Below are 24,132 nucleotides of genomic sequence, written 5' to 3' on the forward strand. Positions count from 1 at the left end.
CAACGATCATGATCTTTCTCCGCGATACCTCCCCTCTTAATCGTTGAAATCAGAAGAACTTGCAACCGGTGCAAGAAATCTGATGACTTTTCACCTTGGTTCTGTAAAGTGCCCATAAACTTGGCCAACAGTTCGTCACCATCCTCTACGGAACCATACACTGATTCTAGCAACTCAAGGTACACCGCAGGCAAAGCTGGAGGTCGCACATGCTTCACTACGTCTGCGGCAGGAGACAACAAGCTATCTAGGATCCTACGTACTCTTTGCAAATCGGAAATAGCCGGATCACTTAGCAGGAGTTCTACACTTACTCGCCAAGTGTCAAAGTCAGGTTCATTTGGAGGACGCGGGCACCTCCCTGAGAAATTCCTAAGACGGACTGAAGTTTGCTGTAACATCGCAGCATCAGCTGACTTCACTATGTGCTCTACCACCATCTTCTGAATACCTGGTGGGTCTACAACGTTCATGGGGAAACCAGAACGAGTAGTCACTGTAACACCATCAACGGTGGTTTCTGGAAAGGCCATAGGGCCCGTCTGTCTCTTGATTGGGTCTTTGAATTCTAAATCTCGCATTCCTACTGTTTCTGCTTTACTGGAATCATCACAGCTCACATTTCGCGCTCTCTCTGGAGTACAGTTGGTAGAGTGAACTTCCTGGAGTTCATTCAACTCCTCCTGAAACACATTTGAAAGAGGCTTCTCACTGGCCGTCTGGTTACAGACGGTAGCCAAAGCTCGTACTTGAAACATGACACTTGGATTCGAAAGACTTCCCAAAGTTATGGGTAACATTGGCGCTAAGTCCAGCATTGCAGAGCTGTGAGCATATTCTACAATGGCATGCTGATGGAACTCAGACGTTTGATCTTCAATTATCAAATTACGTTTAACTGAGCCATACCTTTGCAAGAAAGTACTCAGCTCATCATCTGTTTCGGTCAACGTGAGACCTTTGACAAGAAGCGCATTTGCTACGTCCACACTCTCTCTCTCAATGATTTCCATTGTCACAACGCAAGATCAACGCTTCTGAGAAAAATTTGGTTACTTATTAGCTTGTTTCCTACTACTATCCTTGTTGCTAAGCAACAGTCTCCTGGCTGGCTCGCCAACTTTCTGTAACCTGCGTCGCGGCGACAGTGCAACCCTCACTTACAAACAGCGAAATATGCAAATGAGCGTGAAGTGCACCGCTTCAAAATTTGGACCAGTGACCAGAAGACCAGAATCGCTCAAGAGACTGCGTTAACAGCAAGGGGAGAAAGAATTTATGACAAGCACTCGTTGCGTTAGAAAATTTGGGATGATGTATTAAGAAATTAAACATTAAAGCAGTGAAATTTTTAAACATCACATCACATCACACAGGGGGGAAAGAAATAAAAAAATATATAATATATAATGACCAGGAGAACAGCAAGGATTTGCCGTGGAACAAATAAATGTAACCTTAATATAACCCTAATTTATATTTCCTATTTAGTTTATAATTATTATTGTTTCTCTTTTTTATTACCTATTTAGTTTCAAGCTAATAAATTTAATTGACCCTTATTCTATTAATATATGTATATTATTTATTTGTTTACTTATTTATTCAATTTGTTTCTAATTGGCTTATTTAAGGTTAAGTAAACGTTTTAAATTCAAATACAATCTTTCCAAATGATGACCCTTTAAGAATACCTTTTACTCTCGTTCTCCAAGAAAAAATAAAATAAAAATAAAATATAAAATCAAAATAAATTGAAATGAAATAATGAAAAAATAGGTGGAATTGAAAAAAAAGAAGAAAAAATGTTTTTGTTTTTGTGTTTATAAATATTTATGCAGATAAATCCCAAATGTTATTGAATTAATAAAGGGATTTTTAAATGTCAAATGTCTCTCTCTCTCTCTAACGATTGTTCGCCACTTATCCCGCGATTGTAATACAGTAGTAAAAACTGATTTGTCCCGCATTTTTGTGCACAGAACTGTTGATTTCTCCCTAGCTTACCGCATCTAGGTTTCCTTCGGAGGAGCATTGCCGCTTCACACTAGAGCCTCTCACAAGTTAGATAGAAAAAACAAAGCCAATCAGTTTAGCGATGTATGTTAGTGTAACCCTTCTCGGTTTGTGTGTTCTTTCATTTCAATAATGACCACGCGAAAACAAATTTGCTGAGCACATTCACTTTAGTGTTTACTGCAATTGAGGAAATCTGGAAAAGACACGAAGAGCACCAAACAGACAATAAATACTGCTGGTCCGGTCATAAAACAGCTCAACAGCTCGCGTGAACTGACAAGATAAACATTTTTTTTTTTCGTTACATACAAGTATGACTCAGTCTCTTTTTCTTTTATAAATATAGAACAAAAATTGCACAGAAGGAAAGTAATACATCATACCTGGAAAAGGCACGAAGAGCACCAAACAGACAATAAATACTGCTGGTCCGGTCATAAAACTGTCAGAAAATAAACAAAATAATCAACCAAATATATCAAATGAAATAAAAAGCGGACACCATTAGCACATGGCAGGCATAACCACCTGTAAAGCATGTAAAACCCTGCTACACACTAATTTACCATTCTGAACAGAAAATACAGAATAAAGTTCTCTCAAACACATTTCTAAACAAATGCAATTGACTATTTTTTTCCCTAAAACAATATCTTCCAACATTTTCTTAACTGTTCGACCAGAGACTTTTTCACCTACCATCCTTCTCAACAGCTCGCGTGAACTGAGAAGATGGCTGATTCAACCCATTGTACACCCTTCTTGCCTGTAGGTGTCTCCCTCTTTCCAAGATGCATTATTTAAATAACCAATGAACAGGATTAATTGAACAAGAACAAATATTTTATAACTAAAATAAGCATTTTGACACTATTCACACTTAGTTTCTGTTTTTTCTTTCTTTACTCCGTTACATTAGCAGGCGGGACTCAGATATAAATTAACCGTTTATGTACCATGAATTGCGCATTTTTCTCAGAACGCTCTTGTAAGAGATTTTAATCTAAATAAGATGGTTCCTGATTAAATAAAATAAGCCTAATACATAAAAACCACAAGACACAACCGGACAACAGTGGTTCTATATAAATATATTTTAAGTTTTGATCGAAATTATTGATAGGGACATATCAATGTCACTGGATATTGGTAGGAACATGTCCCTAGCGTCCCTACTAAATTCTACGCCCCTGCCTTAAACATTTTTTAACCAATTCTACCTTGGAAACTGTTGGCATCCACCATTTTGTCTAAGAATTGTATAATTAAAGTCCTGTGTCTTGGAGTTATTATAAACTGCTTTATACAGACGTTATTCAAAAGTATGGAAAATAAAAAGTATCTGGGGCACGTGTAGAAGTGACATATAATATGCAGAGGAGACTCAAGAAGGTTTTTTTCCTATTCTATATTTAAAGTAGGATCATGTTGAGATGTGCTTGCTGTGGATTAAATGTAGCCTTTATTCCCAAACAAACACATTTAAAATCAGTAAGCATTTGTATAGGCCTCATGTCTGGTGCAACATTTGGTATAATTTAAAAAAAAACTTTTCAATGCACTGACGCTCATCACTGAACAGCAAAATATCACCATCTCGGATCTCTTGTACAATACAATACAATACAATACTCCCACCTTGTAACAATGCACTAATCAATGTCATTAATGCCACTGAAACTTCTATTAACTTGTAATCTTTTTCAAATCAGCCTTCACATTTTTTCACTGGATCTGCCTTGATTCTGATTTCTGAAGCTCTCTTGACCATCACACGTTTATTTGTACTTTTTTCACGTTTCTGGTGTAAAATTCCATTGTTCTTCACTCATGTCTTTTCAAAATATATAATAAATAAATTCAGACGAGCAGTTTACGGTCTTTATTGAACATTTCACTCCAGTTGGTCTGTTTTGCAACATGATTCAATTAAAATAACAGCGCTATACACATACATCCATGCTGGAGAACAGGGCCGTGCACAGACATTTTAAGGGGCAGTGGCCTTAACCAAAAAAGGGGCACTATTTTGTTTTTTTTGGGGGGGGGGGGGGGGGGCACACAACAGAAAATGTAGTTATTTGTATTAGATCTGATCGAGAGCACAATCATTTGATTAGACAAGCAGCTAATTCTAAGAACGTGATATGTTGTACACAGGGCTGGACTGGAAAAAAAAAAAAAATCGGCCCTGGCATTTTGGCCCAGACTGGCCCACTATATGAACATAAACACCACCCATCTTTGCACGCCCTTAAATATATGCATACCAACTCCAATTCCTTAAAACCACTAATTCCATGCAATGAATGAGTATATGAACGAGTGAGAGTTAACAGATGAAATAAGTAAAAATTTGACATTTATTAATACAGTGATGAAGCCTAAAACAAGCTATAATCTGCATTGGCATAGCAACACCAGTGTTTCTCACAGGATTTTTGGTAAAACTGTGGTGGGTGGACCTCGGTCGGTTTGGGGGCATGCTCCCCCGTAAGAAAATTTTGTGCATTTTAATGTTAAATTCATCAATCTGGTGCACTTTGAGAGTTCAAAGTTAAAAGCTCAAACCCATATTCAGTGTGCAAATTAAACAAAGAAATATTCAAACCTCTTTTAGTTACAGTGTCTATTTACATTACAATACATACTACATAATAATATTAATCCTATGACAGTAATAGCCATATTTTGTAAAACAAATGCACTAAAACAATAAAGGAAACTTTCATAATTAGTTTTGTACCAATTTCTATACTTGAAAGAGATAAGCACATGATCTTTTATTTTGACGGAAACTGCATCAAGCTTTTATTTTGGCGGAAAACATGGTTTACAAACGCCTCTCATTAAATTTCTAGTGAATTGCGGTAATCGTCAACTATGCAGATGTGGAAATGACCTGTAACTGGGTTATGGGTTCCTACACTCATGACATAGCCTAAGTGTTTTGAAAGTAGTTCTGCTTACCGCGGACTCTACACTTTCTCATCTCTCTCCTGATCCTCCTCACTATCATCATCTGCCCCAGGAGCTGATGAAGGGCAGAAAACATACACTACCGTTTAAAAGTTTGGGGTCAGTAAGATTTTTAATGTTTTTAAAAGAAGTATCTTCTGCTCACCAAAGGCTGCATTTATTTGATTAAAAATGCAAACAAAACAGTAATATTCTGAAATATTATTCCAATTTAAAACAGCTGTTTTCTATGTGAATATATAGTTAAGTGTAATGTAATCCTGTGATCAAAGCTGAATGTTCAGCATCATTACTCCAGTCTTCAGTGTCACATGATCCTTCAGAAATCATTCTAATATGATGATTTGATGCTCAAGAAACATTTATGATTATAATCAATGTTGAAAAACTGTTGATTTTTTATTTCAGGATTCTTTGATGAATAGAAAGTTCAAAAGAACAGCATTTATCTGAAATCTAAAGCTTTCGTAACATTAAACACTACCCTTCAAAAGTTTGGGGTCAGTAAGAATTTTAATTTTATTTTTGGGGGAAAGACATAAAATAAATCAATACTTTTATTCATCAAGGATGAGTTAAACTGATCAAAAGTTACAGTAAAGACATTTATAATGTTAGAAAATATTCTATTTTAAATAAATGCTGTTCTTTTGAACTTTCTATTCATCAAAGAATTTTGGAAAAAAAAAATGTAAATAACTGTTTTCAACATTGATAATAATAATGAATGTTTCTTGAGCATCAAATCATCATATTAGAATGATTTCTGAAGCATCATGTGACACTAAAGACTGGAGTAATGATGCTGAACATTCAGCTTTGATCACAGGAATAAATTACAATTTAAAATATATTAAAATAGAAAACAGTCATTTTAAATTGTCATAATATTTCACAATATTACTGTTTGTTTTTTTATCAAATAAATGCAGCCTTGGTGAGCAGAAGATACTTCTTTTAAAAACATTAAAAAATCTTACTGACCCCAAACTTTTGAACGGTAGCCTAGTGTATATTTTGACACATTTTACAGTGTCTGCTTTAAGGGCCTGTTTCTATTTTTTCATACTTTTTTTCTGCACATTCCTTGCGTTTCTTGCGCTTGCTTCTCCATCTTGCTGACTATTTTGACACACTGACACTGCTGCACGCTCGCTCACTCGTTTAAAGTTGTGATTGGCCCAGCCCAGTGTCAATCAAGAAAAGAACCAATGGGCCGCTGATCTACGTGTTTCATGGGCTGGTCTGTCAGAAGAAAAAAAAAACAACCTAATGCTGACTTTTTCTGACCAATGCATTACACCGGCACAAACCCAGCACCGCCAATTAAGCAAAACAAAACAAAACGAATGGGCCGCCGATGTACACATTTTATGGGCCGTTAAAAAGAAAAAGAAAAAATAATATTAATAAAAATAATGTACGACTATGAGATGTATCGGCTTAAAAAGCATGTCGGCCCACCGGGAAAGTGCGCGGTATGCCCGATAGCCAGTCCAGCCCTGGTTGTAGCCTACAAGTTGTTAGCACTAGTAGAAAGAGCCAGAAGCCAGAAGACCAAGAGCAAAACATTACTGACATACATACAAAAAACAACAAAAACAAATGACTAATTTCGCAGATTCAACCACTGTCTTGCATAGCCTACCTGTTAATGCGACAGCTTTCGTGAACTGTCAGTGTGAGTGAGTGATGCTGCGGAGCGAGCGGGAAAACCTGGAGCGGATTAGCGGAATCAGCGGAATGCTTTGAGCGGTGGGGAAGAGGGGTGGGGAAGAGGGGCACCTCAGTCGATGAGGGCAGAGGGGCAGTGGCTCTAGCCACCGGGCCACCCCCCTGTGCACGGCCCTGCTGGAGAACTTTTACTACGTGAAGGCATTCAGATATTATTTAGTAATGATTTAGTATTAGTTAGCAATTAATTCAGCAGCTTTTATGTAAGCAGAACTGGCAGATTTATATTTTGTACTTGTATATTTTAAGTGTTCTTGACTTGAAATGTTTGAGTATACAAATTCATACATTTAACTTTAAACCTTCATGCAATCTCAATGTGAACAATTTGATTAGTATAAGCTTAGCTAGCTTTAACAAGCTAGTTTGCTAGCATACGAGTTTGTAGACATGTTAATAATAGTATGTTATACAGAAGCACTTGCTGTATGAGTGCAGCAATATAAAGGTTTTCTTTGCTCTCAAATCGAGCCGCATGCACCACTTGTCACCATGATGGTAACTATCCTAAAACCAACATTAACAGAAATTCTTCTAAATTAGCATAACAAAACATTACTCACTACTAAATCTGCCACTTAACATTAATCTTGCACAAAAACAAACAAACATTATATTACACTTAATTTTAGCATTTACTCTCCCTTTCGAGTGCCATTGGCAAAGCATGCTGGGAAATAGAGATCCCAGTCGTTTCCGTTAAACTTAAGTTTGTCTAAATTAAAAGAAATAATTTCATAAAACTCAAAACAATGAAACAGTTCAGATTACTTAAAATATATCAGTTCTGTGAACTTGAAAGAAAAAGAAAGTGCTAAATACTCATAAAAGTTCATTTGACTGAACTAACTACAGTAGTTTAATTTAAGTTTGTCCTATTCAAACCAATTCATTATTTTGAGCGTTAGGGTTTACAGTGTTAGTGACATTTTTGACCACACGCGAATTTGTAGATCGTGTGGATTCTTATGGAAATGACTGGAATTCACCAGTGAAAATTCACAGAACAACAGATCATTTTACTGCACCTTAACTCTGTTATAATGGAAAATGTTTTCTGCATGTTGTAACAGGAATACTGTTTCCGGGTCGAAGCCTCTACTTCTACTTCCTTTATCTTGTTTCTAGTGAGAATACTCAACAACCATTAATGAGCACTGATGATTCAAGTCACACATTTAAGCTTTTCAAAATAGCTAACCATCTGAGATTTCGGTATAGAGATCAAAATTAGGATCATAATTTTCAGGAATATTACAGCACAATGAGTGTAAATTAGCATCGTTTGTTGCATCTGATAGAGCTTTTCGATTTGGAAACAGTGACGTCAGACTTAACAAGCTTAACAAAACTTAAGTTAAGTGAAGATGCACATCTTTAATTAGGATAGTCAAAATGTTAATGTCAATTCTTTTTTTACATTGATTTATTACATGGAACATGTGTTTCCATTCATTTTGTTGAGATGTTTTTTCTTGTATAGCCTATTGTATATACATGGTTGATTATTCATATTGTGTATTATACTATTTTTGTGTATTCTATTCATTGATATTAATCTATTACTAGCTTTTTTTCTAAAAAAAAAGTGTAAAAGTGTAGAAGTGTATGTATTTAAATGGATCTAAAATATGTCATAAACCATTCTTATTTTTGTATTTGGTCCAGTTTGTTTATTACAATATAAGTTAATGGTAAGCATAGTAACAACATGAAATTAATAAAAAATAAAAATACACTTCACGGTTCCACACACTAAAATAAGAGTTCCTCAGGAAACCTGTGTGGTTCCTCAGAGAACCGACCCTTTAAAGGGTGTCTAGAGGATCTGCAGACGGTTCCGCCGGTGAAGTGAAGAACCCCAAAAGTTCCTCCAGGCACCTTTTATTTTTTACAGTGTAAAGTGAGAACTTTTTTAGGATTAATAAATTGTTAACAAAGCATAATCTAACTCTTTATATATGAGCAAATTAAACACTTATTAAAGTGAAAATGAATGAAGAACTCACTATTTGTATATAGTTTATTAATGTATTAACTACAGTTTGTAAATGACTTAAGTGCTTTATTACTGTATTATAAAGTGTTCTGGTAAAATCTACTTGATTGTGGTTTAGTGCAAAATCTTTTTTGGTTTTCATTTACATTTTCTAATCCATTAAAGGTGAGACAGGAGTGATGATCAGTGGGTTTGAGTTTTCACCTTCATCATTAAGGCCTGGGCTGAAATATGGATAGAGTTTGTCAGTGAAAGTCTGACCAGTGAAAGAGTAGATATGAGATCTGGACTCCACGTCATAAAAAGAGACCAGACCCTCCTCATAATCCACAAATACACCAACCTTCTCAGGTTTCACTCTCTGAGATAAAGGGACAGGTGGATCATCACAAGCATCATATTCATTCTCATTCCTCAGAATCACAGTCCAGACTCCATCCTCAGGACTCAGTGTGATCGTCCCCTTCCTGTTAATGGATTCTCTGGCGACTCCTAAATCCCACTCAGTCTTTCCCTTCACCTGCACCTCATAGTAAAATCTCCCTGAACTGAATCCCTGCTTTGCCAGAACACAACAACCCTTATCAAATCTTTTTGGGTTTTCTGGGACGTCCTGCTCAATGTGTCCATCACTGACTTGTTTTCCATCATCAGACAGGATGAGATATGGATCTGCTGTATCAGGATCCAGAGTCACATCCACTGAGACAGATCAGACATTATCAATCAACTTAAGAACAAACAGTTTCAGATGTACAGTATATAATACAGTTTAACACAGTACTGTGACTGTATTAAAGAGAAAATGGTGTCAGTCACACTGTACCTGCAAACTTCTGCACAAACTTCAACCCTGTGGACACAGATGACAATATAATGATGAATTATTTATAGCAGTAATTTCAGGTTAACAGTGAGTTTCTCTCTACTGGCAGCATCAGTGGCATGAGAACATTTCACTAATAAAACCATGAGATACATTTTCCTTATTTTTTAAGGAAACTTAAGCAGTTTTGAGGCTTGAATTGAGGAACTGATTAACCTGATTAAATGAAGGAAAGAAGGCTACCTATTTATTTTGAGAGAATTAGCTCAATTATGCAGTTTAATTTAGAGACACCATTGTTAGTTCCCAGCATGCTTTGCACATGGCTGGGAATAGAGAGTAAATATTGAAATTAAGTGTTATTTTATGTGTTTTTGAGTGAAGGGAAACATCTGTAATGTTTAATGTTCAGTTATGTTTGACATGTGAAAGAGTTTCTGTTATGTTGATGTTTTGATTGTTTCCATTGAAGAGTAGAGCTTATGGATTGGTTATGAATAACTGCATGTACTAATAATATGTTGCTTTGTTCAATAAGCAATAGCTTTGCTAATGGCAGTGCAGTAACAAGAGTGTGTATTGTGCTGTGCTGAGCAGATACAGTGTTTTACTTCTACAACATAACTTAAAGTCAAGTCACCTTCATTTATACAGCGCTTTTACAATACAGATTGTTTCAAAGCAGCTTTACAGAGATAATAAGAAACAAAATTTGTTTCTAGAAGAAAATAGCATCACAGTCCAGCTTAAGTAAGTTCATTGAAGTTAATTCTTTGATTTGATTTATATATAAAGCCGCTCTGGAGAAAACAGTGATGTCATCGTCCAGCTCAGTTCAGTTCTCATATAATGGTGCACTGTAAAAAATGAATCATGCGTCTTGTAATTTTCATTAAAAAAATTGAGGTGATCATTAAAAATATTATGTATATTTTATTAAGAAAATTGTGGTTCAGTTTTTGTTGAAAATATTGAGAACATTTCACTAATAACACCAAGAGATGCATTTTCCTATTTTTTTTAAGGAAACATACACAATTTTAAGGCTTGAATTGAGGAACTGATAAACCTCATAAAATTAAGGAAAAGGGGCTACCTATTTATTTTAAGAGAATTAGCTCATTTATGCGGTTTTATTTAGAGACACCATTGTTTGTTCCCAGCATGCTTTGCACATGGCTGGAAATGGAGAGTAAATATTGAAATAAAGTGTTATTTCATGTGTTTTTGAGTAAAGGGAAACATCTGTTAATGTTTAATGTTCAGGTATGTTTGACATTTGAAAGAGTTTCTATTATGTTAAAGTTTTGATCGTTACCATTGTGCAGAAGAGTAGGGCTTATGGTTAGGTTGTGAATAACTGCTTTTTTAAATATTCTGAAGCATGTTGTTTTATACATGTAACAATAACTCTGCTAATGATAGTGCAGTAATAAGTTTGATTCTGTGCTGTCCTAGGAGCATACAGTCTTATTATAAAACAATATATCTCAAAGTTAAATATAAACAGGTCATATCCATTCACTTGACTTCACACAATTTTGAGAATAAAAAATACTTAAAATAAAAAAGCACATTTCACTAAAAACAATTAATTCATTATGTCTAAATAAATTAGGGCATTTTACATGATTTATTCAGGTAGATTCCATGAATGAAATCAAGCTTTAACTACTCAAAAATAGTATGTGTAATATTGTTACCATATTTTTTTTAAGTAAATAGCAGTAACATTTTTTACAGTGTGTCAATGCAGGAGATCAATAATAGTGTTGAATATTAAATGTCTAATACTGTCAAATACAATACAAGTCCATTTCAAACAGGTCATTTCCGTTCACTAAAAATCACACACTTTTGAGTGCCAAGTTAAATAAAATAAAAACACATTTCACAAAGAAAATATTAAATTATTATTAAATTATATTAAACTCATTGTGTCATATATATTAAATAATTTAGGAGATTTTACATTATTTATTCAGGTAGATTTCATTAAAGAAATCAAGCCTTCAAAACTTCTCAAAAAATATCATGTGTAATATTGTTACATTAAAATAGTATTTTTTTTAAATAGCATGTTACAATTTTTACAGTGATTTGTATTAGTGTTTGTTCATGAATAGTCACATCATATCACTTACATGTCTCTAAAGTTAAAGTAATACTGTAATAACTGGTTATGGTAAAGTTTGGATATAACTTTACATAGACTACGTTTAGTAAGTGATTTTATCATACCAGTCTAATGCTAACATGGCAAGTTTAAGTTATGTTATGCTTATATTTTTCAAACAGTGATCTTTTGCAGACTGAGATAAAATAAGTGTCGTGATCATCAACTTTTTATTCAACCCACTATATTCCTTGAAAAAAGTAATTTCTAAGTTAATAACAAAAAAAATCAATACACTGTATTTGATATTCACATACCAGTTTGACTGAGTTTTTCATTCAGTGTCTCATGAGTTTTCTTCAGTTCAGTCAGAGCTCTACACAGAGAGTTCACATTCACATCAGAGTCAATCCTGATCTCAGTCCAGTTCTTGGTGTGTGGACGAGTGTTCAGGGATGAGCTCATCTACAGCAGGAGAGAGAGAAGACTGTTAAATATGATCATTATTTTTAAAGCAGTTAATTCAATATGTTTTACACAGGAGCTTTCTAACACAGTTGAGGCAAAACCTCTGTATGGATATGGATGATATCACCGTACTTCCCCTAGTAGATTGATTACATGAAGAATTGCTTATATTTTCTTTATCAAAACATTTCTAAAATATTTAAATATGCAAATTAAGCATTGTCTTATGTTCAGTCTATAGTGTTTCATCGCCATCTAATGGCCTGGCAGCAGAATACAGGGTTTTTAGTCGTTTTCTCGGATCCGTGTGAATGAGGATCATTTTGATAATGGAGTCGAAGGAAAACTCAAAGGAAACTCTTCTCCATTTTCAGCATATCGGTGTCGTGTAAACGTATCCTCAAGCACAAGAAACAAACACATGCCGGCATCCGTCTCCACACCCCACAGAGTGAATATTTGGGAAAGCTTCTTTCACTCTTGTCCTTCCTTCACAATTTATCCCTTCCCTTCACCCATTCTTCCCTTCACTCAGTTCAATCAGAATGATTACATGAAAAATATAATGTTCTGTCAATGCAAGTGAATTGACAGTCATGTTTGGTCTCATTTGAAATGTCTCAGTGTGATTGGTTCAAAGGTCCAGAGAAATAGACCAAAAGCTACAAGTTAGAGAGTTTAGAAATACTTTGTTTGCTGTGGAGGGAGAGCCCTTTACCAGGGTATTTCATGCAAATTACCTTCTCTCCTCAATAAGGTCTAAACTACCGAAGTCTGGGATCTTGATTAATGCAAATTCCAATTGTTAGTTCGTGCCTCCATTTGGAGGATGTTTTGTCTTGTTCTGAGTATTTAAAGAAATGTTGCAAAAGGCTCAGGGTGATTCTGTAGTCTGATCAGCCCGTAATGCTGAAGGTCTTCCAAACACTCAGCATTATGCATCTTTCAGATGTCAGGTATGCATATTTTACTCTTTATTTCTGAGCATTTTGTATTGTTTTGTATTGATTATCTTCGACATAATTATGTAATTGGCATTATAAATTTACCTGACTTATTTGAGATTATTGAATCTAGTACTACTGTTGTATCCATGTTTCTGCTAATCTGTGTCCAGGGTTGAGTACATACTAGATCTCAGGTTAGATTGAGCATGCAGCACATCAGGCGAGATTCTAGATGTCTGACTAACTGCTTGATTTTAGTTAAGTTGTTATATAGTTGCATTCACTATAGGGGGCTAGTATGCTAAATGTAATTCTAAAAATGCATTTTATATAATAGCAAGCAACATGTAATGTCAACCCTCAACCCATAGTATTAGCCATAACCTCTGGTTATTGTTTGAGCTTTAACTAAGTTGTTATATAGGCGACTGTAAGGGACCAAACGGAATTACTATTTAAATAATGGCAAGCATGGGCAGCCTATTAAATATTATTAGTCATAACATCTGCTCTGACTAATGATCATGAGTTTATGACCGTGAGATTCACGTTAACACCCGGTGTAAGACTCTGAACAACATTGGCATCCAAATGAACAAGTACAATCTAAAGTAAAGAGTTAAAAAGAATAATAAAATATCTAGATTTTTGGAAGAATCTTCCAAATCATGAATCATCTTATCTAAGAATCTTAGAATTTGGTGGACCTTAAAGAACAGACAGTTTGTCCTTTAAAATTGTTGACAGACCTGTATGAGATGGAGATGATCGTCAGTGTGTGAGAGCTGCTCCAGCTCAGTGTTTCTCCTCTTCAGCTCAGTGATTTCCTGATGCAGCTCTTTAATGAGATCTTCAGCCTGTTTCTCTGCTGCTTTCTGCTGTTCCTCCATCATCTTCAGCTGATCAGACTGACATCTCTCAATGGAGCGGATCAGATCAGTGAAGATCTCAACACTGGTGGATCTCTCTTCCTCTGTGTTTCTCTGATGAATGAGAGCAGTTATATTAGTCAATCTATTCAATATTCACATATTATTTAAAGGGATAGTTCACCCCAGAATTAAAATTCTATCATCTTTAATTAACCTTATATCACTTGTTTTTCAGTGGAACAAAATAAATGTTTTGCACTCTTGAGGACGAGCTGTTGAAGAACTCCAATAGAACTCCATACAACAGATTTGTGCTCTATAGGAAAAAATCATATGTGTTTTGGAGCATCATGATGTCACCGTTATGTTCTGTTTCTGTTTTCATGGATTCTCAATTTGATTTCATTCGTCACTTGTGTTCCTTGTTCTCATTTTCTGCCACTCATCAGTTACTATGGACATTAACACTAATCATCACAGCTGGTCGTCTTCTAGTTAATCATCTCTGTATATTTAAGTTCCTTCCTTGGTTCTGTTCATTTGTCGGTTATTATTTGTGCACAGCAGACTGTCTCACATATTGGCTGTTTATTCAAAGTATCATATTAAATCTTATGTTATTGAATCATCGTCTTCATCTTCTGTGGAAATAATGACGAGTTCACACTGAACAATTTTAGGTCCGATTTTCGCTCATCGACAGGTTTTGTGAGATCGCCGACAAATGCCCGAAATCATAGGCAAATCAGTGCTAGTTCACGTTAGTGACAATCACACAGTGTGAATTATCAAAGATGCGATCTGAGAGAATCGCAGATGAGCCACCAACGCATGAGATATTTGACATGCTAAATATCTGGACCTGTTGGTGATTCACAATCCTGCTGTGTGAATGTGTTCTGACTGAAAACTACAATCCACGAAGACCTACAGCCAATGAGAGAGAGCAAGAAACAGGACAGTGGGATGTTCAGGGAGGAATTATAGACCAGGATATTATTTTAATAGATATATTTGCAATTATATCAAACAGAAAAAAGCAAACATTTGCTTGACCAGCAGCAACAGCGGCACATTGTAAAATGATTTATTTACCCCCAACTCTCTTTGCAGAAACACAATCCTTGCTCCCCTCGCCTCCCCAAACATTTCATCCAGCATAATCTGTTTTTTTTCTCCTTTTTGCTGCAAATCAGCGCACAGACAATTTGGATCGCAACCTTCTTGCAGGCTATCATTTTTAATAACAATTTCAAACGCACGCATGATCTTGCGTTATGTTGCCTTTTCACTTCTCGCGTGTGTTTGGTTGTGAAACGTAGTTTGCGGACCAGACAGAAGTTGTCAGCGATTCTTTCTTTTCTAAATTTATCCAAAGTGAAACCTCCTGTCACCGATGCATCGTACAGTGTGAACATATACTGAAAGCAACTGAATGATTCCCCAGATAGTCATGCAGTGTGAAAAGAACAGTGACCCGACTACTTTGAAAATCGTGCAGTGTGAACTCTGCATTAAAATAACACATGAGGGTTACTAGATGATGGCAGAACTCACAATTTAATAAAACACCTTTATTAATTAGATTGAAATATTATGATGATGAAATGCATTTTTTGCTATGATAGTTAGAGAGTGAACAGAAAGTGAAATGGGAGAAGGGGATCGGAAATGACCATGAGTGAAACGACCATATCAACTCGGGTTGATCGAAGCACAAACCTTTCTCAGCTCTACTGAGTGCTGGATCTCTTGAATCTTCTTCATTCTGTCCTGGATCATCTGATGAACGTCTATCTGTGTCTGAACCAGCTGATTCTACATACAGAGAAATACACAGACACATTTATCACTGAATATAGCTTTCCATCTTCTGACTGTCTTATAAAAAAAATTAAAAATAAACATTTAAAATTATAGTTTTGAATCTTTTAATTCATGTCTGACAGTTTTGAGGGTAACAAAATGAGCTTTTATCAGATGTAATGAAACACTATTGGATTAAGCTGTTTTTCTTTTTTTAAAAGGACAGGTTCTTCAGGACACAGGAAAGAAAACATCTAGGTAACTAATGAAACACCCATTCCCTGAAGGAGGGAACCGAGACTTTACGTTGGACTGAACTGATGTATTGGGATCTCGTCTGAGAGCCTTTGAGTGGTAACAGAACAGGTCAATGCACAATGCGAGTGAGATTTGCATCGCAAGCCAGTCCCCGCTTCCGGGTATATAAGGCAGCGTGCAAACTCACACATTAAGTTTTCTGCTGAAGAGCCGAGACGGGGTCCTGGCCGTTTCAGCGGAGGTACAGGAGTTGGGGCGATGGGATGTAAAGTTTCTGTTCCCTCCTTCCGGGAACGAGGGTTACATCTGTAACCTAGACATTCCTTATCAGTCAGTCATGTTCGATGCTACATCGGACTGAACTGACGTATTGGGATCCCTATGGAAAGTGCCACAACAGCTGCCTTGAGTAAGCTGCCTAGTATCCCTGCACCTGTTGGGGCAGAAGAAAGGACAGAGCTTTGCACAGAGAATGTCAATCACTGGTGTTCCTTCTGACCCTATACAATGAGACTACTTGATAACACTGGGAAAGTGTGCCTATTCCAACCAGAAAGGAATACTACAGAGACCACATCCTGACTGCCAAGGATGCTGAAGGAACTTCTCCAAAGTTTAACTGTTGAGGGAACTCACCTGAGGAGCAGAATAGGCGCTTGTATCCCGTCCTCAGAGGGGAATGGTGCAGCAAGCAAGACACAGAGCCAGCCTATCCGCATATTACCTGTTTGTACCCAACACATGGGAAGAAACTGGCTCCATTTAGGTTTTGCCTAGCCTGCAGCTCTGCATATGTCTGCCAGAGAGGTGCCGTGCACCAACGCCTAGGAGGAAGTAACCCTCCGTGTCGAGTGAGCTCTCACTCCAAGGGGGCACAGCTCGCCTTGGGATTGGTAAGCCAAGACATTGCCATCCACTTTCCAGTGGGCCAACCTCTGCTTGGAGACAGCCTTTCCATTCTGTTTCCATTGCATACAAAGAGCTGTTCTGAGGTTCTGAAGCTCTGTGATAGTTGGCTGGCCCGTATTCCAGGCAGGCTTCGCTGACCGAAAATGCCTGCAGGTCCCCCACCCTCTTAATGGATGTGAATGAAGTCAGGAGCACTGTCTTTAGATCTCTACTGACTGCAAGGGCTCAAAAGATGCTCTCTGTAGGGCCGTTAAGACCAGAGAGATGTCCCAAGAGGGGATGAGGTATGGCTGAGGAGGATTCAACCTCCTGGTGCCTCTCAGGAATCTGTGACCAAGTTGTGTTTCCCAAGAGACTTACTGTCTACTGCGTTGTGATGTACGGTGATAGCGGCAACATACATTTTCAGAGTGGAGGGAGACAGCCTTCGCTCCAACCCTTTTTGCAGGACATCTACGGGAGTCTTCCCTGCGAGAAGAACACCAATCAACAAAGGGGCTCCACTTAAAAGCATAAGCACGCCTCGTTGAGGGGGCTCTAGCTGAAGTGATAGTGTCAACTACTGCTGGAGGTAAGCCACTTAAGTCCTCCGCGTCCTGTCCAGAGGCTACATGTGAAGGTTCCAGAGGTCTGGACACGGGTCCCCCATCCCTAAGAAAGCAGCTCCTTCCTCAGTAGGATCCACCAAGGAGGGGCTGTTTTGAGGAGCATGAGCTCTGTGAACCGGGTCCGGGTGGACCAGTAAGTTGCAACCTGCTCCTCATCCTCCCTGACCTTGAACAGTGTCTGTGCGAGCAGGCTCACTGGGGGAAACGGATACTTGTGTAGGCCCCGGGGCCAGCTTGTTGTTTTATTCCCCTTAACCCTCTGAGGTCGGCAAACGCGCCGGTGCGTTTTGCCGGATTTTCTTCACATTGTAGCACTATAAACTTAAATTACTCCGTCATTTATGGTCATACAGAAAAAAGAAATATAAAAAAAGAATCTGTGATATTTTTACTTTTGTATGTGTCCACTTACAATCAAATCAAAACATTGTGCTTTTGTAAAATAAAGAAAATAAACAGGGTGTGCGTTCTGCCTCTCCGTCGCGGTGAACTTTTTTTTCTTGAGCACGTCTATAAACTGAAACAAAACTCAGTGAATACTTGTCACACATTTATGAGTCATATACCTTTATAAACATTTAAGTGTGTACTTTTAAATGATTGGATTCAAACTGAAAACAAATATTCTCTGTTTAAGTAATTTGTATAAAACCAACAAGATGTCCAGCTTCTCAAACGCTTCCTAATTATTTTTAATTTGAACACGCCCACTCGCGCAAAAGATATTCACATGCAAATCTCCACATGGAACGTGAACACGCTCGTTACCTCAAAAACAAAACACCAAAACACTTCACAAGTCTCTGCTTTTCGTTGAGTTTGAAAGACGCGCCGTGAGCTTACATTGGAATTACCTCAGAAGAAGAAGAACGCGATTTGAAGACAAGAAAGATGTAAGGTAAGAAATTCTTACATATTAGTTTGTTATTGTTGCATAAATTTCACATTGCAGTTGAACTGTTGCTAGATATATGGTGAATATTATAATATTTAGACCCGTGTTTACTGTTACTGTGTTTGTGGATATCTGCCAAATGTAGATATGTATATGGTAACCATAATGTTTTATATTTGAGCGCGATCGCATTTGAATGTATCATATTTTGGATCGCTATCGCGTTTGAAAAGCACCAAACGGCTTCATGTTTTTACTATTATCTCATTTCATATCATCATAACGAATGGAAACATTTGAAGTAACATGATAATCAATATATTTTTCTCTAGCTTAGTTGTTACTGAAATATTTTGGAAGATTTATAGGCTGCTATGGTTATTGTTATTATTATTTTATGCAGCACTGCGCATAGCCTATGCCTACAAGGCACAACAAACCTGGTGTTCATTATATTATATATTGTTGGAAACATTTATGTGTGTGTCTGTATGTGTGTATTCTGTGAATTTTAAAAAGCAATTTTAACCAGAAAAATCTAAAATTTATTCCCAAAATCGTGCAGGCCTATAGTTTCTCTTGATATCAGTATGTTCACTTTTTTTTTTTTTTAAGGGCCCAGATGCCACTCCTGCTGACTTCAACATTCACATGAGTCTCTGTACATGAACATGGTAAAGTGAAAATCAAACACCTTGGAAATTAAAGGTATGTACAATGTTTTTAGGAATGGCACAAAGGTCTCTGTCTTTGGATCATTGTTTTCAATAAGTGCTTTTTTGTCATTTGTATCTTTGGATTATGTCGTGTTGTAAATAAATCCAAACAATCAAAAAGCCATTCTTTTTTAAATCTCCTCATTCTTTGTGCAAGGTTGCTCAGAATGATAGGGCCTGATAGCTCCTAATAGGGCCGTTAGGGGAGGGTCTTTGTCTTTCTCAGGTGTGAAAAGCTTACATATTAATGAGCTCCCGCATAAAGCTTTGTCACACAAAACACGTCGTAAAAATTTTAAATCAATATATTGTCTTATCTGAATGAGCAGTCAGGGTGATTTTCACATAGTTTTAGAGCAAATATTCTAGGCTACGTCATACAATTTTCAAAAGTCTTGTGAAGAAATAATCAGTATGGGTTTCATGACCTTATTTCAGTGAGAATTTTTTTTTGTATTTTCACAAACCACGCATGTCATTATCTCAAAACTACAAACTTTTACACACATGCTGCTGATATATTATTGTAGCAGAGTTTGTGCTGAATACAGTGTAATTAGACTTTAGCCATGAAAATGTCACAAGTAACAGAAATAAGCACAAATGTCAGAGCATGTCAGAACACCTCCAAGGCCCAGAAAACACCTCAGACCCCAGAGGGTTAAACAACAGCAAAATGTTTGCCCCGCAGCAACGACAGAAACTGGCCAACAGTACAGCAACTCGAGGCAATTGATATGCCATTGCAGTTGTGGTCCTGCCCAGGAACCCAAGGCTGCGTGCCCGTCGTATACAGCATCCCAACCCGTGCTCGAGGCATCTGTTGACACAACAACATGCCTGAACACTTGTTCTAGGGAAACTCTTGTCTTTAGAAAAGCATGGTCCAACCACGGGCTGAAAGTACGGTGACAGATCAGAGTGATTTCTACGTGTACCCGGTTGTGAAGCCAGTGCTGAAGCGGTCTCATATGAAGCAATCCGAGCGGCATTACTGCGGCTGCGGATGCCATATGTCCCCGGAGCCTCTTAAATGGTTTCAATGGAACTGCTGTACTGCTCCTGAACAAATTCAAGCAGTTCACCACTGACTGTGCGCACTCGTTTGTGAGACGCGCAGTCATGTCAACCAAGTCCAACTCCATACCGAGAAAAGAGATTCTCTGGATGGGGGAGAGTTTGATATTTTCCCAGTTGACCCGAAGACCCAAGCGTCTGAGGTGCTTGAGCACCAGGTCCCTGTGTTCGCATAACTGATCTCGCGACTATAGCCAGAATTAGTCAGTCGTCGAGATACGTTGAGATAAGTATGTGTCCTTCAGGTTGATCACTGCAAACCAATCTTGGTGGCGAACGCACATGAGGATGCATTTCTGTGTCAGCATCTTGAACGGAATCTTGATTCAGTTAGACTGCGATCTCCGCATGCAGCACAGGAGCAGACTTATCTGCCACTGAGGTACTAAGGCTGTGGGGGCCGTAAGTGTGGTGGCACACTTACCTGGCTCCACAGTTCCCGTAAAGGAGAGGCTGGAGATGCGTGAGAAGGCATTGCGTCCTTGAACCGCAGACAACAGCAGCATCCCGCCAGGGGGCAGGATGTGTTTGATCGCCCTTGTCTGCTTTTTTACTGCCGAGAACTGCTGGGCAAAGTTCTCGACAGAATCGCCAAAGAGGCTGGCCTAGGAGATGGGGGAGTTAAGAAAGTGAACTTTGTCGACTTCCTTCATCTCAGCCAGTTTCAGCCAGAGATGGCGTTCCTGGACCACTAGCTTGGACATCGTCAGTCCAATGCTTGCAGCGGCCTGTGAAATCATGGCAGTCAACTCTGGGTCGGACTCGAACAATGCTACTCTCCGCGAAGGGGGCAGCGCAGTCGAATCTTCATCTCCAGAGGACTCAAACCAGCCCTCAGATGCAGCGATCGACATCCGGTCCTCTGCAGGAGCCCTGAATGAGATGCTGGGTCCTCCATGGGACCGCGGGGATGCACCCGGCAGGAGAGTCACACCAACAAAGGAACAACTCACTCACTGAACGATGATTGAAGAGCAGAGTGAAACATCTGCTCTGTTCCGAAGCAAAAGCTTAATGTGTGAGTTTGCACGCTACCTAATATAACTGGAAGCTGGAAGTGGCTTGAGATGCAAATCTCTTTCGCCAATGTGCATTGGCTTGTTCTGTTACCACTCGATGGTGATTGGGCTCTCAGGCGAGATCCCTATTCGTCAGTTCAGTATGATGTAACGTCGAATGTGACTGATAGGGAATTGAATTTCATGGGGTGTTTAAAGTGCTTTGTTTGTAACTCTTTACCTTCTTCTCTCGACTCTCCTCCTCTATAGGAACAGTGTTGTGAGTCCTGTGTTCTCCTTCAGTGCAGAAAAGACAAACACACGTCTGATCATCTCTACAGAACAGCTCCAGAGGTCTCTCGTGTTTCTGGCATATATAATCCTCCAGATTTTCCACAGGATTGATGAGTTTGTGTTTCTTTAGACGTGGGACTCTGCGATGAGGCTCCAGATGAGTCTCACAGTAAGAGCTTGGACATGTCAGGCAGGTCTTCACTGCTTTCTGCTTTCTTTCACCACAGACGTCACAGAACACTTCAGATTCTCCTGGATTGAGCTTCTCCTTAAAGTGTTGCACAACCTCTCTGAGTGTTGTATTAATCTTGAGATCAGGTCTTTTGCTGAATGTTTCTTTACAGAGTGGACAGAAGCAGGTCTGTGTGTCCGTCCAGCACTCGCTCAGGCAGGTTCTGCAGAAGTTGTGTCCACATGGAGTGGTGACTGGATCAGTGAACACTTCCAGACAGATGGAGCACTGGAGCTCCTCATTTAGTGCTGGACCACTGGAGGACGCCATGGCTGAAAAGATAAGTAAGTAGTAATAAGATAAATAATGTCAATATATCTTCTACATTCCTGAAGAGAGCAATTTTGATAATTATATGTACTGAGTAAATTAGGCTATGGATGTTGCATGTTAAATACCTGTAGAAAAAATCTGAAGAAACTAAATACAGACACTAAACTAGGGAAAAAACACAGTACAGCAAATTTAACAGGTTTTCACAACATTTTAATACAATCATGAGATTTATAAAAACAACAACACAGAAAATGAGTGGAACTGTAATTTTTCAAGCAGATAACTTACTAAATAAACATCTGTAACCACCAAGAGTCATTTCTGTTTAATAGAGTTATGGTTTTCATTGAACTTTGTTTATTCTGTCTGCAATACTTCCTGATTCTGATAAATGTTGTATGAACACATACTTTAATTTTATAAACGATCTTGTACTTCATCATGTTATTAAACCAGTGAACTTACATTACCTGTGAGTGAATGTCAGATTTGATCGTTAATTTCAGGGTTTCGGAAAAGAAGTGTTGTTTGAAGAAGCTTCCAGTTCATATGTTCAGTTTCACTTTCACGGAAGTCTTTACACACATGCAGTGATGTCATATACTGTAGCTCCGCCCATAATCATAAATATGAAACTGTTCCTAATCCATCCATGATGAGTGAGTAAACAGTGTAAGAAACTTTTAGAATGTGTAGTTTTGTTCAGTTCCTTAATTTTATGAATAGAGCAGTGGCAAATATCAAGTTATCACAGTTTAATTGAAGTTTGTTTGAAAAGGCACACACTACTAAACATATTATTCAGTGCAATTTGCCTTGATTTCCTGGATCGGTAAAACAATAAAACATATAAAGGCTTTCTAGTAACTAAAAATAAATTATTAAGGCGTGGTGAAAAAAAAAAAAGATTGGTAGTTGTTTTTAAAATCAACCCCATATAATAATAGAGATAAAATGCTGACCGTCGTCTGGCCACTGCACGAGTGCGCACTCACACGTCACAATCCTGAAGCGCGAATCTCAGACACTTAAATTTCAACTGTTATTTTGGCGGTCCGTCTGAGGGAAATCTGATTTAAACCACTAAAGAAAGAGCTCACAGGAGGCTACCCAGCAAACATGCTCCTTTGGGGCCCGAATGGGGCCCTTGCGGGCAGCCCACTGTGGGCCCAGATACCGGCGTGAAATGCGGGGCACATGTGGGCCCCCTTCGGGACAGCCCAAAGTGTGGGCTGACTGTGGGCTGGCCCACACTAGTAGAGTGGGCCCCCATTGGGGCCAGTTGTGGGCCCACAGCAAAGTGTGGGTATACTGTGGGCATGCTGTGGGTACACTGGGAAAAGTGTGGGCATACTGCGGACAATGCAAAGATGTGTTGTAATATACTTTGTGGCCTTAACAAACAACAAGATTTGTTTGGTTGTACTTTACATTTGCCACAATACATGCAAAATAATTGCACTTGTTGAAAGTCGAAGTAGTACATTAGAAGTCATATGTTTCAAATAATTTCATTTATTCACAGTCATGTAAAATATATATATACACAATACATTACCGTTCAAAAGTTTGGGGCCAGTAAATTTTTTTAAATACTTTTGAAAGAAATCCCTTCATTTCATCAAAGCTGCATTTATTTAATAAATACATTAAAAAGAGTAATATTCTGAAATATTGTTGCAACTTAAATCTATTTTACAAAGTAATTATTCCTGGGATGTTAAAAATTTATGTTAATAATTTATTACAGTAGCCAGCATCCAGTCGTCAGCATGTAAATCGTAAAAAAAAATTCAGGAACGTTTGAACAGAACTGTCAAAAGAGCAGCATTTATTTTAAATAGATTTTGAGTAAAAAAAAAAAAAAGTCAAAACAAAAAAAAGCGTATAAAACCACATCACAACACATTGGTGCATTATGAATCCTCTAATAAAATAAATCAATCCCCTCGGATACCAGAAGATCTTTGCCAGATCTCAAGTCTTCTGGTTCTTCTGCTCCTTCCACCATCTCAGTCTCTTGCATTATGATTTAACAGGATCAGGATCAACCCCTTCGGATGCTGCGGCCTGGCTGTTTTTTGTGTCAGCATCTAAAGTGAG

At 37.9% G+C, this 24,132-nt stretch overlaps 2 protein-coding genes across 3 annotated transcripts in view; both read right to left on the reverse strand.

The window, feature by feature from the left end:
• The window catches only part of LOC311072996 (E3 ubiquitin-protein ligase TRIM39-like), a 60,382-nt gene extending 37,775 nt beyond the window's left edge, over positions 1 to 22,607 (reverse strand). The window contains exon 1 of the mRNA XM_084098391.1: positions 22,500 to 22,607. The gene's annotated coding sequence lies outside the window, so the exon portion shown is untranslated. The remainder of the gene's footprint in view (positions 1 to 22,499) is intronic.
• LOC311072946 (E3 ubiquitin-protein ligase TRIM39-like) lies at positions 6,851 to 22,609 on the reverse strand. 2 transcript variants are annotated; one of them, XM_084098321.1, is made up of 8 exons: positions 22,500 to 22,608; positions 22,152 to 22,191; positions 21,469 to 22,025; positions 15,683 to 15,778; positions 13,838 to 14,071; positions 11,991 to 12,138; positions 9,558 to 9,584; positions 6,851 to 9,433 (listed from the first exon to the last, which is right to left on the reverse strand). In XM_084098321.1, the coding sequence occupies exons 3-8, from the start codon at positions 22,021 to 22,023 to the stop codon at positions 8,883 to 8,885; spliced, it is 1,611 nt and encodes a 536-aa protein (XP_083954447.1). In that variant the 5' UTR covers positions 22,024 to 22,025; positions 22,152 to 22,191; positions 22,500 to 22,608; the 3' UTR covers positions 6,851 to 8,882. The 2 variants fall into 2 exon arrangements, with proteins under 2 accessions (XP_083954447.1, XP_083954446.1); XM_084098320.1 differs by lacking the exon at positions 22,152 to 22,191 and having other exon boundaries at positions 22,500 to 22,609.
• Positions 22,610 to 24,132: the final 1,523 nt, after the last annotated feature.

This window comes from Abramis brama (assembly GCF_963993115.1).
Source record: "Abramis brama genome assembly, chromosome: 22".
Classification (NCBI taxonomy): Eukaryota; Metazoa; Chordata; class Actinopteri; order Cypriniformes; family Leuciscidae; genus Abramis; species Abramis brama.